Consider the following 17,912-nt stretch of genomic DNA (forward strand, 5'->3'; position numbering starts at 1 on the left):
GTGTGGTCTGTTTGTTCAGTGATAGAAAAATTAGAGAGGTAAGAAGGAAGAACTATGAAGTGCAAAGAATAGGCAGTTGTGAACCAATGAGAGAAACTCAAGTATCAATGAGAGAAACTCAATGAGAGAAACTCCAACTGAAATTATCTTTATTGTATTTGCATGGCTCCTTCTGGATTTTCCACTTGTTCTACAATCTCAGCCCAATAGTATTTATTGTGACTTACTAGGAATCCTCACTGCTGAATTCTCATATTCTTATCCTATTGAACACTGTTTTCCTACCTTTTAATCCGCTGGTTGCCTGACGTTCTGATCTGATCTGCTTATTGATTGTACAATGTTTCTTGTTTATCATAGATATATTCTGCCTTGAGTCCCAGTTAGGAAGGCAGAGTACCAACACAAATCTTATTTTTGGTAGTGGAAAGTGTTATCAAGTCAGAGCTGACAGAAGATGACCCTGTAGGGTTTTCAAGGCAAGAGATGCCCAGAGGTGGTTTGGCATAGCCTGCTTCTATGTGGGCTGAGAGTGTTCTCACAGAACTGTGACTGGCCCAAGGTCACCCAGCAGGCTTCATGTGGAGGAGTGGGGAATTGAACCTGGCTCTCCAGATTAGAGTCTGCCTCTCTCAACCACTACACCATTGTGGTTTTCTAGATTACATTGCAATGCAGGTATTCAGTTCCACTCCAAATTGAGCCATCCCAACCGAATTAATCCCTTTTGGACAAAGAACAATCTGGTTTAGGCCAGTTTAGTTATTTGTCATCAAAGTTCACTCCAATTACCAGGTGCATGATGGAGGTTGGATTATATAGGAAATGGCTCTGACTGGTAAAAGTACCCAGAGGCCGGATTTGATTCTATGTTTTTCCTTCCTCAGATGGAATTTCTAAACTGCAGCCCATCTACTCTCAAGGAGGAAATGCACTGGAAGCAACACCCCTTTCGATCTTACCTGGAAAAGCTACTCTGTGGTAACCCTCCTGTGCAATCCTTCCCTGCACCTGAAACAGAAGTGGGGATGAAAGAAAGGGGAGAAAAATGAGAAAAGGAAGAGGAACAAGGCTAGGGTGGGTTCACAAAAGTCGGTGTAATGCATATTGATTTCAAAAGGATCCTTGACCGTATCCTATGTCACCGCACACACACACCCCCACATCCCCCCATAGTTCACAGATGAATGCCTCTCACTTGCTGGTCCTGATTCTTGTCCTCCTCTTGGCTCAAGAGGAAGCCTTCTGCCAGGGCCACCACCTGGGAACTGCTCTCCGGCCCACATTCCTTGACCCAGTTCCCCAATTCTGGGGGCAGGACAGCCAGGAACTGCTCCAGAATTACCAGGTCCAGCATTTCCCTCTTGCTGTGTCTTTCTGGCTTCAGCCACTGGCGGCAAAGATGGTGGAGTCGGCTGCAAAGGTTTCGGGGCCCTTCGGCTTCCTGGTAGGGGAAGTGCCTGAATTGCTGGCACTGCACATCTGGAGGGAGGACATGTTTTTCTCCTGTGCTCCTCTTCATGGCTCCTTCCCATAGTTCCCTTCTGCTCCCAGCCTCAGAGGCATCGAGGCCTTCTCTTGATTCAGGGACAGCCGACTCCAGCTCTCTCCTCATCCTCCCTTCCTCTGCCAGATTCTTCTGTACAGGTAAGTGCCAGATCTCTGACCTCCTGCAAAGCAAAACTGATTTTGAGATTGAGATTTTATAAACACACAATCATGCATATATAATATGGCTCCTGCATCTGAAAAAGAGCTCTGATCCATTAGAGACCATCAAGTTTTTTTGTCTTCTGGACTTCTACTTTATATTGCTACAATAGATAAACACTGAAATGGTGAGTAGATAGCAGGAGCGACCATGCAGCATTGTGGTTACAATGTCAGGTCTTATCTGAGAGACACAGGTTTGAATCCCCACCCTGCCCTGACAGTGTTGCTGTGAATATAAATTGGAGAAGGGGAGATCATGGAAAGCCACTTGGGTCTGAAGTAGAATATAAATGATATTTAAACATTAAATAAGGACAAAGAGCAGATTCAAAAGAGCAGCAGAAGGTCTCAAAGCATTGACTCCTTAGGTTCCCATTTTTTTCTGCCCTTCTTTTTCCAGACAGCAAACAGAAGCTGGGCTTCTTTGCAGAAACCAGTGGAGCACTGAAGGAGATAGAGAACAGAAAGGAAGCATGGATTTTGAACCTGGCAGGGCCCCAACCCCCTGATTGGTTTCATAACTTTCCACCAGCTGTGCAGACAAGAAAAATATGGCTTTTGAAGGCCACCTTTCATTAAGGCGTTGTTGATCTGCATAGTGTGCTTTTGTCTGGTTTGTTCATTGTTAGCTGCTCAAGGATTTATGCTGTAATGCTGTGTTGGGGGGGGGGGGATGGTATATTTTTTTTATTAAGAACTATGAAAATTTAGGTTTTTATTACACTTTGCTTTTTCAGCCACCTCAGAAAAGTTCCTTAGAGAGGCAGCATAGAATTCTCCAAATAAATCATGATACCAATAGCAAAGTCAGACAAATCTTTGGATACCTCAATCCAGAGACTGGAGCTAATAAAAGTCAAGATAGGTTTTTATAGGAACCAGAAAAGCAGAACCCAAAGGTTTGCAAAAAAATGTAGTTTCTAAAATAAAAATAAAAATGGGGTGGGGATTAAAAAAAAAAACCCCCAAAACAGTAAAAGGAGTGACTGCATCTTTAAGCAGTGTATTCCCTCAGTGGCTGCTGCTAGGCAACCACAGTATTCCAAGGCATTATCTGTCAGGAACATCAACAGAGAGGAGCAGAACCCTTTTCAGCCCTATTATGGGATGGCACCTTGGGGCAGGACTGACTAGAGTAGCTACCTTCAGATAGGGAAATACTGGCGATTTTGTGGTAGAATCTGAGGAGAAGGCCAAAGTTTGTGGAGGAGATAGGCTTCAGCTGGATAGAATGTCCATCTTCCAAAGCAACCATATGCGGAGGGGGATACAGGGAAAAATTAGGTACCACCCCACAAGTCCTTGAAAGTTTCTATCATGAAAGCAAGCCTGGGAGAGCCACGCTTGTTTCATTAAAACCTGGCATAATGCTGGAGAGTACAGCCTCCAAAGCACCCATTTCCACGAGGGGAACCACATCTGCCAACCTCCAAGAAGGTGGATGTAGCTTCGTTTCCCAAACCTCATTCTCCCTCCCTTCCCTTGCATGCCACCACTCACTCACTCCCCTCCCTCCCCTAGGGTGGGTGGGCCATTTCCAGATGCTGGGCCCCCTCCCCTCCCCTGCATGCCATCCCTCTCTCCCTCCATTTCCCTTGCATGCCACCCCATTATACCCCTCCCTCCGCTAGGGTGGGTGGGCCAGGTCCAGATGCCGGCCCCTACCCTTCCCTGCCCTCCCCCTCCCTCCACTAGGGTGGGTGGGCCAGACCCCCAGATCTGCAGGGATTTCCCAACTTGGAACTGGAAACCCTAAAGGAGAACCGATCTCTGTACCTGGGAGATCTATTGTGACGCCAGGCAGTCTCTCCCCTGCCCCTGGAGTTTGGCAGCCCTAGAAGGAGGGAAGAAATGGGGCTTTCAGGGGGGAAAAATAGTGGGGTAGGTCATCCTCCAGAGAAGGAGAAGAGCAGCTGCTGCCAGGGAGCAAGTTGGAAAAAGGCTCTGCAACAAGGAGCCCGCCGGTTTATGATGCTTAGTTAATATTATTTGCTTCCCTGGGGGGTTTGGAAGGGGTGAATCCTGCAGGTCTTTTTGCAACAACCCAAATGCCCCCCTCCCCCCGACTCTCCCCCTCTCCAAACAAAGGAGATGCTTTGCAAAGGAAACCTGCTTTTATCGCTTACCTGCTTCCTAACAACTCTCCCAGCGCCGCCTCCTCCCTCTCCCCTCCCATCTGCACAAATGGAGGCGGAAGAGACTGGGCAAGTCAGGTGATCCTCTCTGTTGATGCCACTCTAGGAATTCGGACTCCTTCCCTTTAACCCTTAGGATGACTCTCTGCATTTGGCAAAAAGGACTTTCTCCTCCTGGCTTCGCCCTCCAGAGGCTGCCCCAGTTTCCCCAGGGAGCCTCACTCTGATTTGCCCATTTGCGCAGCAAAGGGAAGGCAGGATTCGAACCCCCTTCTCTCCACCCCACCTGAATGCCCATCCTTGTCCTTGAAGAGTCGAAGGAGGGATGCTGAGGTCCAGTCACTGGATGCAAAGGAATTCCCTGTAGATGTGCAGGAAAATAAATACCATCTTCTGACCGTGTTGGAGGATGCATTTGTCTGGGAGGTGGTGAGATTCCCCTTCTCTGGCGGTCCTCAAGCAGCAATAAAAGGGAATTTGCCAGGGATGCTCCAGACTGATCCTGTATTGAGTAGGGTTGTTTTTTGTTTTTGTTTACTATATGCCCTTTGTGGTCCCTTCCAACTCTGTGGTTCTATATAATGAGAAGAATCTGGCCAGGCTCGCTGACTTGAGCCGCACAGAACATTTCCCAGGTTGTAGCTGTGCTGCCCCCTCCCAAGACTAGATTTTGCTCCATGTTGTGTAGCTTTGTTTTGGGGGTGGGAAGAGGTATCCATTCTCTCCCGGAGACGTGCACAGAAGCAAGTTGGGCTTCATGGCCTCTGGATCCAGTCCTTCCCTGCCCACAAGACCTTCTTGGTATGTTTTAGGGGTACAACTGCAATGTTAACATAGGCAACCTGGGGGAGTTCACCCCTCCTATGTCTGGTCTGAGTCTGGCTGGGAGCCACTCTGAGAATTGTTATGTCTCAATCATCAGGCGAGCAGTGAGATAAAAAAAACATTTATTTACACAGACGGCTTCCACAGTAATACATCAGGCAGAGAGAGAGAAACTGCTCATACACTCACTTAGGCTCATTCCGCACATGCAGAATAATGCACTTTCAAACTGCTTTCAGTGCTCTTTGAAGCTGTGCGGAATGGCAGAATCCACTTGCAAACGGTTGTGAAAGTGGTTTGAAAACGCATTATTTTGCATGTGCGGAAGGGGTCTTAAATATCACACTTTCAGGTGACGTCACCCCACAACTATGTTCAATACACAACAAGTATTCTCTGTAATTAGCTGCTCCTGCATTGACCTGTGGCCCAGACTAGATGGCCTCCAAGGCTCCCTCCCTCTCAATTCTTTGTTTCCACCTCTGCCATTGACTGAAGAATTCCCTCCTGGAAACAAACTGAGTTGTGCTGAGATGTCACCAGGGGGTCTTGGTTAGTGTATCCGGGGTATATTTATAGGGTGACCCCATTTATTGCTGTGCCAGAATGACTTCTCCTGCTTGGTTGGGAACCTAGAAGACCACCCAGTTCAACTCACCTTCTGTTCAAGAGCAGGGAACAAGGATCCAGTGGGCTATCAATTCACCGTTGGCAGATTGCGTGGGTCAGAAGACCTTTCAACTGCAGTGCAGGACAACTGGAAATGTTTTGGGATTGTCATCACTTACTCGGCATCTGTCAGAGAACCGAAGAGGAAACCTACACTAGTGGAATCCCACAGACCTGGGTCCGTGGCATCTGCTTGGCATCCAGACAAGCTCAAAGGCTTTAAATAAATCTCCTGAGGGGTGACGAGTTGAGTGACAAAATACTGAAATGTGAATCCTCACAGTGGGGTTGAAAAAATCTTACAGATATCTGTTAAAATATATTAACTATGTATTGTATCAAACTGTGCTTAACTCTTATCAATAAAAACTATGCATAAAAATCTGAATAAAAATATACATCAATATCTAAATGCACGCATAAAGTATCACAAACTATACCGTGAATAACTACAAGGCCTCAATTGCTAGGATCATACACAAAATATTTCAAAACATACCCCCAAAGGCCCGGTGCGTTTTGAGCCTACTGAAAGCCAATGTGGTATAGTGGTTAAGAGCAGGTGCACTCTAATCTAGAGAACTGGGTTTGATTCCCTGTTCTGCCACTTGAGCTGTGGAGGCTTATCTGGTGAATCAGGTTAGCTTGTGCACTCCAACACATGCCAGGTGGCTGACCTTGGGCTAGTCACAGTTCTTCGGAGCTCTCTCAGCCCTACTCACCTTAAAGGGTGCTTGTTGTGGGGTAGAAGGGAAAGGAGTGTAAGCCCCTATGAGTCTCTTTACAGGACAGAAAGGGGGGATATAAATCCAAGCTATTCCTTCTCCTCCTCCTTCATAAGTCAGTATACACAGAGAGAGAACTAATATTCATACAAAAAAAACCCCCAGTTTACAGACCAGTATGTTAAATATAGGTCAGTAATTTAATAGTGTTCCCATAAATATCACTGTGAATCGTAATATTCACATTTCCCCAGTAGCTTTTCAGAAAGACACTACTTTGCAGACACTACTCAGCTCAAAAGGAATCTATCATGTCTGGCCCAACATATGTCAAAAAGATATTTTGTGAATAATCCTAGCAACTGATGCCTAGTGGTTATGCTATATTGTGTGATACTTTGAGAGTTTTTCAATATTGATGTATATTGGGATTTTTACATAGAGTTAAGCACAGTGCAATAAAATGTGTTAGGTCTCAAACCTTAAGCCAATAAACAGACTCTGAGTTATTGATCTGTAGCATTTATTGATGAAGCATCAGAGCACCGAAGTTGGGAAAAGCCAGTTCTGCCAGACCTGGCTTTCGCCACCTTCTTTATCCTCGTTGTCAGTCCCCCCTCCCACTTTCTCAAGAAGTTGTGTAAAATAGTCCTCGGAACCGGGGTGCCCCAAAGTCAGCAGCAGATAGTGAGAGAAAGCCATGTGGCTTCCTGTCCTGACAAGATAACGGATACAGCACTATTTCTCATGGGACCAGGGTGTCAGGGGGATCCTAGTTATCTACAAAGCATGAGAAGTCATAAAGATAAAGGAAAGAATGCCCCAAATGGCAGAGGTAACATATAGCAGGCTGGTTACATATATCTTATAGTACCATTGATTTGCAGCTTCAAGCAGTTACAGATGGCCACCTAGCCTCTGCTTAACCTCCCCCCCACCCCAAGAAGGAGAACCCACCACCTTCCCAGGAAGCCCCTTCCACTGAGGAACCTCTATCACTGTCAGGAACATCTTCCTAATGATTAGGCATAGACTAAGCTTTTGATTTAATTTCAACCTGTTGGTTCTAGTCCAATCTTCTGCGGCAAAACAACCCAACAACTTTGCACCATCCCCAGTGTGACAGCCCTTGAAGTACTTGAAGATGGCTACCATATCACCTCTCAGGCATCTCTTCTCCAGGCTAAATATCGCCAGCTCCTTCCACCTTTTCTCAATTTCATCTAACACTCTGCTGTGGCCCCAGAGAAAATGGCGGCTTTGGAGGGTGGGCACTTTGGTATTACATCATGAGAACCAGCGTGGTGTAGCAGTTAAGAGCAGGTGGGTTCTAATCTGGAGAACCAGGTTTGAATTCCCCACTCCTCCACCTGAGTGGTGGAGGCTTATCTGGTGAACCAGATCTGTTTCCCAACATTCCTGCTGGGTGACCTTGGGCTTGTCACAGTTCTTCGGTACTCTCTCAGCCCCACCTACCTCACAAGGTGTCTGTGTGGGGAAAAGAAGGGAAAGGAGCTTGTAAGACAACTTGAGTCTCCTTACAGGAGAGAAAGGTATAAATCCATGCACCACTTCTTCTTCTTCCTTTGGTCCCTCCCCAAACCACCTCTAGGCTCCACACTCCAAACATCCAGGGATTTCACATTCAGGGATTTTACACACCTTGTCTCACTCATAGTTCTGGGACTTTGCTGTAGATGGGGCCAAAATTTCCCAGGGAGAGGCCCTTGGGAGAGGCCCTTGGGATAGCGAATATAAGGCTTTCCCAAGGAGGGGTGTTCTCCTCCCAAGAAATGGGAGTCAGAGCATCCCTCACCAAGGAAGCTGTCAAAGCTACAGAAAGGACAAATACTCCAGTAGAGTAAAGACCGATGAGGCAGCTGGATGCTTGAGAAGTTCACGTGGCCCTGTTGTTGGGAACCTATCCCATTAAAATGGTTTAAACATTTTTGTTTTTTGTTTGGTTATAACACACTCTACCTTGACAGGGTCTTCATCCCTCTGGGTATGTTGTAAGCCTGGCAGTGTTTGGGAAGGGGACAGGGAGTACTATAAGCCCACCCACCCCCCACCCATTCAAATGCCCTAGACCAGAGGTGGGGTAGCTGAAGGGACCCTTGACTGCTACTGGGTGTTTAGGAGTAGGCAGGGAAGGAGAGAGTCGGTGGACCCTGGAAGGCTGTTCAGGATTACTCTGGTCAGGTCCAATTCAGATATAAGCAGACACTGAAGTAATCCCAGGCATCTGCTTAGTATGCCTCAACAAAATTTTGGGTTTGTTATAGGTCTAGTCCACAACTGATACTATGAGAGAATCTTTGCTTCCAGTTTATTGTTTACTGCAATGTAAAAATTTTCATCATTAAAAATGATTAACTTAAAAGAAAACTATACCTTCCAATGTAACTACATATATAATGAGATGAAAACAGCTAACGAGTTGATAAAATTATCTTAACCAAAGAACAGCTGTATAATAGTAATAAAGATCCTATCTCTTTTTAAAAGTTATGATTGTTTATTAAAATATTGTTATGAATCTGATAAAAAAATCTAAGATACAGACCAGAGAAGTATTACAAAACATCAATCGTACATACTCAAAATGCATTTCTCATTCTAGCGAGGAAAGCATTTTCCAAATTTAGCAGACATTTTCCAATTTAGCAGACATTTAATTTAGATAGACAAATACACTGTTAATTTCTCTAATCAATCCTTCTTTGGGATTATGTTCTTCTTCCAATTTAAAAATTAGCCTTGGAGATGTTATGGCATTAAGCACAAATTCACAAACGTCTACATAATTTATTGATTAAAACTTCAGGGGTTAATGGTAGCTCTATTTGTATGGCTTCAGAAATAAAGGTGGTGATCAGACAATTGAAAATCACTGAAAGAATGTCTAGACAAAACCGAGAAATAACAAAATTGATGACTTGTGGTTTCGAAAGGCAAGAAAGATTTTTTAAAATCAAAAATGAAGTTAAAGATCTAATTTTATTTGATGCATAATGGCCAAGTGCTGAAAAGTTTATGGTTTAAGGAATAATATTCACTGCAGAAGAAACTGGAAGTCTCTATAAGTAGTTTATAATGTGGTTAACTTTTGTCTTTGTATATGTTTTGAGTTTTGATTTTAAAGTACAAAATAAAAAACTGAACCGGACAAAAGAAAGAAAAACTGTAGCAATCATATTCCAAAATTCTGTATAAAACTGGTATTTGCAACCCAACATACCAAACAATCCCTATTAGACCCTTCATACATTTTTGCTACTTTATAGGAAGATGGGTACCACTGATACAGTCATTTTATTAAGTTTATGTTGCTGAGAGGATTACAGAGAAGTTCAGACTGGTTCTGATGCCCAGACCTCTTGGTGCTGTCTGGGCTTCACGTGAGCGTCTGGTTACTCATTTATGTATGTACAGAGAAAGGGAAGTGAGAACTGGGAACATCCACACTCTCATGCACATGGAGACCTACCTGTGCCCCAAACAATTGTAGTTTAGGGGGGTGCAGACTGTGAGGGGAGAGAAGCCACTTCACTCTCCGACCCATTTTTACAAACTCTACCCAGCTTTAACTGGGAATAAAGTGGAAACATATAAATAAACCCACAAAACAATGGCTCATTCCGCACATGCAGAATAATGCACTTTCAAACTGCTTTCAGTGCTCTTTAAAGCTGTGCGGAATAGCAAAATCCACTTGCAAACAGTTGTGAAAGTGGTTTGAAAACGTATTATTTTGCGTGTGCGGAAGGGGCCAATCATTCAAAAAAGAGGGTAAATCTAATCATGACTTCAGGTGACTAATAGAAGCCTGGAGTGCTTAATTCTTCCAGGACAATGGCAGAGTGAAGAGGCCTGATGGATCAGACCAGAGAGAGTCCATCCAGTCCAGCATCCCATCTCACACATAGAACCAACCAACAAGGCACAAAGGCCAAGGCCTTCCCTGATATTGCACTGGAATTCAAAGGTGGACTGCCTTGGAATGTGGAGGTTCCCTTCAGTCACTATGGTTAGGAGCCACTGATAGACCTCACCTCCAGCTTGGCATCGTGATTAACAATGGGGGACTCTAATCTGGAAAACAGGGTTTGTTTCCCTGCTCCTCCACATGCAGCCTGCTGGGTGACCTTGGGCTAGTCACAGTTCTCTGAGAACTCTCTCAGCTCCACCTGCCTCACAAGGTATCTGTTATGGAGAAAGGAAGGAAACAAAATTTGGGAGCTGCTTTGAAACTCCTTACTGGAGAGAAAAGCAGGGTATCTATCCAAACTCTTCTTCTTCTTCTTCTCTTCTAATCTCCTTTTAAAGCTGTCTATGCCTTTTGCCATCACTAAACCCACTAAGGTCGGATTCCACATTTTAATCACTTCCTGTGCAAAGGAGAATCTCTTTTTTATCCATTCTGAATCCGTTCCCCATCAGAGTGGATACACTTTAGTTGTAGCATCTTGGGAGAGGGAGAAAAAAGTCTGTTTTGCAACTGAAAAGTCCCAAACATTTCAGTCTTTCCTCACATAGGCAAGTGCTAAAAACCCTTAAATACTTTGACTGCTCTCTCCTGTACTTTTTTCTAGCTCTGCCATGTCTTTTCTTGTACAGCGACCAGAATTGCACACAGTATTTCAAATGAGGCTGAATCATAAACTTATACAAGCATTCAGATCTAGGAAAAATTGGCCACCAGCTTCAGCATGATAGTGTGAGTTAGAGTGCCAAAAATCAGGGTAAGCTGAGTCAGTGTGGTGCAGTCATCAGAAGACCAGACTGGGCTCAGGAGATACAGGTTCAAATCCCAAATCTACCAATGAAATTGTTAGCTCACCCTGGGCTACTAACTCATCCTCAGCCTAACCTTCCTATCAACATGGTTGATGTTAGTTTTTTCGATCTAGCTGCTCATTCAATAGTACTACCGTCACTAAATATGACAACTGGAGCAAGGCTGCTGCAAAATATGCGAAAACAAACCCATCAGTCTTAAACAAATTAATCAATTAAATGTAACAGTCTGTAACACCTCTCAACATGTATTCTAAAGCTAGGACAAATAGCTCAAATTGCCTGTAAACTCTATTCCAAATATTGTAGCTGACAAATGAACAGGCATTAACCAAGTCTAGTTCAAACATGTAGAATACAAGACTGATTTAGCATAAAAACTCTCAGTGATGATACCTGGAAAGGTTGGGCTTGAGTCTAACATCTTGCAAACATAAAAATATTTGTATGTTTTCTCTCTTCTGTGAATTCTTTGAAGTAACACTTGGCTTATTATTTATGATTTCTCTTCTCTGTGAATACTTTGGTGTAGCTTAAGATGTGTCTTTTGAGCAAAGCTCTTTCCACATTCCAGGCATTTATATGGCTTTTCCCCAGTGCGGATTCGTTGATGGTCACTAAGTTGTGCCTTTTGAGCAAAGCTCTTTCCACACTCCACACTCCGATCATTTATATGGCTTCTCCCCAGTGTGGATTCGTTGATGTTTAGTAAAATTGCAGTTCACAACAAAGCTTTTTCCACACTCCAAGCATTTATATGGTTTCTCCCCACTGTGGATTCGGTGATGGATAGTAAGACATGAACTATGAGCAAATTTCTTTCCACACTCCAAGCATTTATATGGTTTCTCCCCAGTGTGGATTCGTTTATGCTTATTAAGATCTGACTTCTGAGCAAAACTCTTACCACAATCTAAACATTTATGTGGTTTCTCCCCAGTGTGGATTCGTTTATGCTTAGTAAGACCTGAATTCTGAGCAAAAGTTTTTCCACACTCCAAGCATTTATATGGTTTCTCCCCAGTGTGGATTCGTTGATGGTCACTAAGTTGTGCCTTTTGGGCAAAGGTCTTTCCACACTCCAAGCATTTATATGGTTTCTCCCCAGTGTGGATTCGTTGATGGATAGTAAGACATGAACTATGAGCAAAGCTCTTTCCACACTCCAAGCATTTATATGGCTTCTCCCCAGTGTGCCTTTGTTGATGTTTAGTAAGATAGGAGCTCGCAACAAAGCTCTTTCCACACTCCATGCATTTATATTGTTTCTCCCCAGTATGGATTTGTTGATGTCGAGTAAGATGTGAACTGTGAGCAAAGCTCATTCCACACTCCAAACATTTGTATGTCTTCTCCCCAGTGTGCATTCGTTGATGTTTACTAAGAATGGAGCGTACAACAAAGCTTTTTCCACACTCCAAGCACTTATACGGTTTCTCCCCCCTGTGTCTTCGTTGATGGTCATTAAGATGTGTCTTTTGAGCAAAGGTCTTTGCACATTCAAAGCATTTATATGGTTTCTCCCCAGTGTGGATTCGTTGATGGACAGTAAGATATGAACTCTTAGCAAAGGTCTTTGCACACTCCAAGCATTTATATGGTTTCTCCCCAGTGTGGATTCGTTGATGGACTGTAAGATAGGAACTCTTAGCAAAGCTCTTTGCACACTCCAAGCATTTATATGGTTTCTCCCTAGTGTGGATTTGTTGATGTTTCGTAAGCTTGGAGCACACAGAAAAGCTCTTCCCACACTCCAAACATTTATATGGCTTCTCCCCAGAGTGGATTTGCTGATGTCGAATAAGATGTGAATTTTGAGCAAAGCTCTTTCCACACTCCAAACATTTATATCTTTTCTCTTCAGTATACCCCAAGCATTTATATGATTGCTCCCCAGTGAGTTTAGTAAGATCAGATGACTCAGCAAAGCTTTTTTCGCACTCCAAGAACTTGTATGGTTTCTCTGCAGCCTGGAATCGTTGATACATAGTAATCTCTGAACTCTGAGCACAGCTCATTGCACACTCCAAGCCTGTATATGGTTTCCCCTGACTTTGGATTTGTTGATGAAGAAGAAGGTTGGAACGGTGAGTAAAGCTTTCTCTGCACTCTGTGAATCTATATGGTTTCTCTCGAGTGTCGATATGCTGATGGCTAAAAAGTGCTGAACTTTGAGAAAAGCTTTTCCCATTCTCCAAGCAGCTGTACATTTTCTCACCAATGTGGATTTGTTGATGAGCAGCAAGGATGCAAGTCTTAGCAAAGCTCTTTCCACAAGCCAGGCATTCATGTGCCTCCCCTTTGTGGAGTAAATGTTCAGGAATGTCCCCCTTCAAAACAAAACTTGTTCCACATTGGAAGCACTTATCTAGCTTTTCAGTTATGTTAATTTTTCCTGGTGTATCAAATATCTGGGATTCAGCACCCTGAGAAACACAACATTCATTCTCCCTCTTCCATTTCATTTCCGTGCTTTTCTGCTCTTTTTCATCAAATAGGAGGTGTTGTGGTTCTTTCTTGGACTTGTGCTGTAGACTATTATCCTCTGGAATAAAGAGAGAAGACTGGTAAGACCTTCAAACAAAACAGAAATCAAGCAATGAAGACCGTTAACTGCTTTTGACAACAATAGGATTGTGATTACATGAAGGGGAGAAAAATTGTGCCCTGTATCAACCAGCTGGAGGGTAGTTCTATGAGATACAAGGTAGCCCCATGGAACCTCCATTTTCAGAGGCAGTATTCTTTGAAGGCAAGTGGTTTGGGTTTACTTCTCTTTCTAGGGACTCTAGTTTGAAATGGGAGGCTAGGCTAGAAGGTCATCTGGCCAATCTCTTCTTGAATGCAAATGGAGGTCTGATTGAATTTCTCACACAGGGAGTCTGGAGCACAGCTTTTGGCCCTGCCAGCAGAGTTCAGGAAGGGGGTGACTAGAGACTGGGAATTTCCAGTGGGGACCCCTCATCTGAGGATATATCCCCTTGAAGCTTACCTTCCTATCTGTTTGAAACCAGGACAAAACAGATATTTCCCACTTTGGAATCGACCTATTCAGTTGTTTTATGGTTTTATGTAACCCAATGAATGTTCTCAGGGGGTTTTTGAGGCAGTTCATAGGCTATTTTACACTTTTCTTGTGCCTCTGGCTTTCATGAATTTATTTTTTAGGAAGTAGGATGTTGTGGGTTTTATGGGTTGTATGGCCATGTTCCAGTAGTATTTTCTCAGGAGAAAGAAGTACTGGGACATGGCCATACACCACAATATCCTAGTGATTCCGGCCATGAAAGCCTTTGACAATATGTTTAGGCAGTACTTAGGACTTTATACTAAAGTTTTGATTTTTTATCCAGTCTGAGGTGATCTGCATATTAATAAACGTGGAAAAGCAATATATTAATAAAGCAATGTGTATAAAAGTTGAAAAATGTATAAATCTGTGATGGAATAGTACTGTAAAACTAGCAAAGTCACATATGACTGTGAAAAGCATCTTTGCCTTTTGATCTCCTGGAGGGAGGATAGGAAACTATGCAGAGGTGCTAGGATGAAACTTCAAAGGCCTAAGTTACCTCATGGCCTGAACAGAGTTTTCCTGAGAAGGGGAAAACAAAGGGTTTTGAATGCCATCTTGAGACGTGGTCAGGGAAGCATCTCTGGGCCATGGGTTCCCGGAATGGGGACAAAGAACCAAAAGGGATATGACCACCTAAGCAATCCCTTAACTGCATCTAAGTTTTATTTCTTTGTTTTCTGTTTTTCAATAAAAATCGTTGAGACCTCAGCTGGTTGGAGTTATTTGAGAAAAGAACCCAGGTTGTAATGAAACAAACATTGGCTCTCCCAGGCTTGCTTTCATGATATGGTGGCAGCTTTTGTGGTCTCCGACATCTAGACACACACTCTTTCACAGGGATTTAAGGTGAGGCTTAAGCTGGATTCCAGTGAGAATTTTGGGAAGAGAAGGCTACGCGGCAGGTTGAGACAGTAACCAGAGTCTGATGCTGATGGCATGAGAGTGCTTTGGGAGAGCGATGCCAGATCCCGCAGGAGAAGTCAAGGGCCAGGGCTCAGGTCTTGAGCGGGCCTAGGAAGTTTCTCATGGATGGCAGGAGCTCCTAAGAAGTTTCTTTATGCTGCATCTACAGGCTATTTGGAATCTTTTGACAGCACAGCAGAGAAAAAACAATCAAAAAAATTCAAGCTGAGGGGATCAAAGTCTCAAGAGAGGAACTAAAGCCTCCAGGTGGGAGACTGTTCCATTCAGATGCAAGCCGAGAAGCCTGAATGAAATCCTCTTCGAAGCTACCAGCATCCTTTCAGAAAGGGGAGAGAGCAAATTGCCAGAGGGAACAGAAGACGCCTTGGCTTGAAGTCACCCGAATGAGCTCCATAGCGTCATCCAGCACCAGAAGATTGTGGGAAGGAGATCATCCCCAGGAACAGAACTTTCGATGACAGCAGGAGAAGTGGACAGATGGAACATTTCATATTTTGAAGCTGGTAAGATTAATTGATGTTGTTGAATTACAAGTAAAAGTTCTTTTAATCAGTTTAATGGGAAATCTTGCTTTGACTCATGAGAAAGGTAGAAATGCACAAATGAGTGTTTCCACTCAGGCCCTAAGAAAATGTTGATTTCGAAGGGGGGGTGGAGGATGAAAAGTTGTGTGAGAAGGTGATTTTCCACAAGGTGATACAACTGTAATTACAATAATCAGTCAAAGCAGTCTATATTGACGCAGATCCTGTAACTGCCAATAGTATCACACCAGAGCAGCAGGCCTGTATGCAGAAATGCTGGCTGGAAGGAAAAGGTATAGCCTTGCAGCAAGCCAGGTTACACTGACTTGATTTCACATTACATTGATATGGGCGGAATTTGCCGATTGAAGTGATGTCTCAATAATGATGTTGCATCATGCAGCAACTAGAAGAGAAATTCCAAAGGAGATACTATTGTGTTTTCTCTCCAGAGAAGAAGGTATCAGACTATGGTTGAAGGAGCATGAGTCTTGTAGTTCAATGCTCAAGGATATTGCATTGCTTATTAGTCTGAAAGCATGTATTAGTCTGAATTGTGTTTTGTGTTAACATGATTTTTCTTCTATTCTGTATTGTTATGCTATCATAAGGACTATGTTATGCATAAAAGGAATTGTAGTGAGCAGATCTCTGTATTAGTTAGAGATGACTGATGTGGAAGTAACACATGTAATCTTTCTAAATGGATAGATGAAATATGTAGCCATTAGACTACAGATTTCCTCTCCAAAAGGGGCGGTGGATGGAATAGTACTGTAAAACTAGCAAAGTCACATATGACTGTGAAAAGCATCTTTGCCTTTGATCTCCTGGAGGGAGGACAGGAAACTATGCAGAGATGCTAGGACGAAACTTCAAAGGCCTAAGTTACCTCATGGCCTGAACAGAGTTTTCCTGGAGAAGGGAAACAAAGGGTTTTGAATGCCATCTTGAGACGGGTCAGGGAAGCATCTCTAGCCATGGTTCCCCGGAATGGGACAAAGAACCAAAGGGGATAGCGACCCTCACCCAAGCAACCTCTTTAACTGCATCTAAGTTTTATTTCTTTTGTTTCGTTTTTCAATAAAAAAATCGCTGAGACCTCAGCTGTAGTTGGAGTTATTTGAGAAAAAAAAAAGAACCCAGGTTGTAAATGTAGAAACAAACATTGCCTCCCAGGCTTGCTTTCTTCATGATATGGGTGGTGGCAGCTTTGTGGTCTCCGATACTCCAGGACACACACCTTCGTGGATTTAAGTGCAGGCTTGCTTTCGTGGATTCCAGTGTGTGAGAATTTTGGGAAGAGAAGGCCATGCAGTGCTGAGATGAACTAGAGAGTCTGATGCTGATGGCATGAGATGCTTTGGGAGAAGATGCCAGATCCCCGCAGGAGAAGTCAAGGCCAGGGCTCAGGTCTTGCCGGGCTACCAGAGGGCTTTCTCAAGTGGATGGCAGGAGCTCCTAAGAAGCTTATGCTGCATCTACAGGCTATTTGGAATCTTTTTGACAGCACAGCAGAGAAACAACTCCTCCAAAAATTCAAGCTGGAGGGGATCAAAGTTCAAGAGAGGGAACCTAAAAGCCTCCAGGTGGGAGACTGTTCCATTCACATGCAAGCGGAGAGAAGCCTGAATGAAATCCCTTCTTCGAAGCTACCAGCATCCTTTCAGAAAGGGGAGAGAGCAAATTGCCAGAGGGAACAGAAAGACGCTCTTGGCTTGGAAGTCACCTCGAATGAGCTCCATAGCGTCATCCAGCACCAGAAGATTATGGGAAGGAGATCATCCCCAGGAACAGGAACTTCGGATGACAGCAGGAGAAGGGACACAGATGGAACATTTCATACTTTGAAGCTGGTGTAAGATTAATTGATGCTGTTGAATCACAAGCAAGTTTTAATCAGTTTAATGGGAAAATTCATGTTTTAACTCCATGAGAAAGGTAGAAATGCACAATGAGTGTTTCCACTCAGGCCCTAAGAAAATGTTGCTGATTTGAAGGGGTGGAGGATGAAAAGTTATGTGAGAAGGTGGATTTTCCACAAGGTGATACAACTGTAATTACACAATCAGTCAAAGCAGTCTATATTGACATGGCAGATCCTGTAACTGCCAATAAAGGTATCACACCAGAGCAGCAGGCTCAGGCGGCAGAAATGCTGGCTGAAGGAAAAGGTATGTTCTGCAGCAAGCCAGGTTACACTGACTTGATTTCACATTACATTGATATGGGCGGGAATTGTCGACATTGAAGTGATGTCCTACACAATGATGTTGCATCATGCAGTAACCAGGAAGAGAAATTCCAAAGGGAGAGATACTATTGTGTTTTCTCCAGAGAAGAAGGTATCAGACTATGGTTGAAAGGAGCATGAGTCTTGTAGTTCAATGCTCAAGGATATTGCATTGCTTATTAGTCTGAAAGCATGTATTAGTCTGGAATTGTGTTTTGTGTTAACATGATTTTCTTCATTCTGTATTGTTATGCTATCATAAGGACTATGTTATGCATAAAAGGAATT

The 17,912-nt window shown here is 43.6% G+C and overlaps 4 protein-coding genes across 4 annotated transcripts in view; 1 reads left to right on the forward strand and 3 right to left on the reverse strand.

Moving 5' to 3' along the window:
- Positions 1–17,912, forward strand: part of TAP2 (transporter 2, ATP binding cassette subfamily B member) — a 1,062,867-nt gene that overhangs the window by 891,555 nt on the left and 153,400 nt on the right. The gene's annotated exons all lie outside the window — the stretch shown is intronic.
- LOC125428531 (zinc finger protein 708-like) overlaps positions 1–17,912 on the reverse strand; it is a 1,111,878-nt gene that overhangs the window by 722,825 nt on the left and 371,141 nt on the right. The window lies entirely within an intron of this gene.
- Positions 1–17,912, reverse strand: part of LOC125428569 (zinc finger protein 345-like) — a 68,804-nt gene that overhangs the window by 47,613 nt on the left and 3,279 nt on the right. The window lies entirely within an intron of this gene.
- The window catches only part of LOC125428557 (zinc finger protein 420-like), a 37,036-nt gene continuing 29,454 nt past the window's right edge, over positions 10,331–17,912 (reverse strand). The window contains 2 exon segments of the mRNA XM_048488866.1: positions 10,331–11,523; positions 11,525–13,412. Coding sequence (XP_048344823.1) covers positions 11,364–11,523; positions 11,525–13,412 — 2,048 coding nt within the window. The 3' untranslated portion in view covers positions 10,331–11,363.

Source organism: Sphaerodactylus townsendi, linkage group LG03 (assembly GCF_021028975.2).
Source record: "Sphaerodactylus townsendi isolate TG3544 linkage group LG03, MPM_Stown_v2.3, whole genome shotgun sequence".
In the NCBI taxonomy this organism is placed as follows: Eukaryota; Metazoa; Chordata; class Lepidosauria; order Squamata; family Sphaerodactylidae; genus Sphaerodactylus; species Sphaerodactylus townsendi.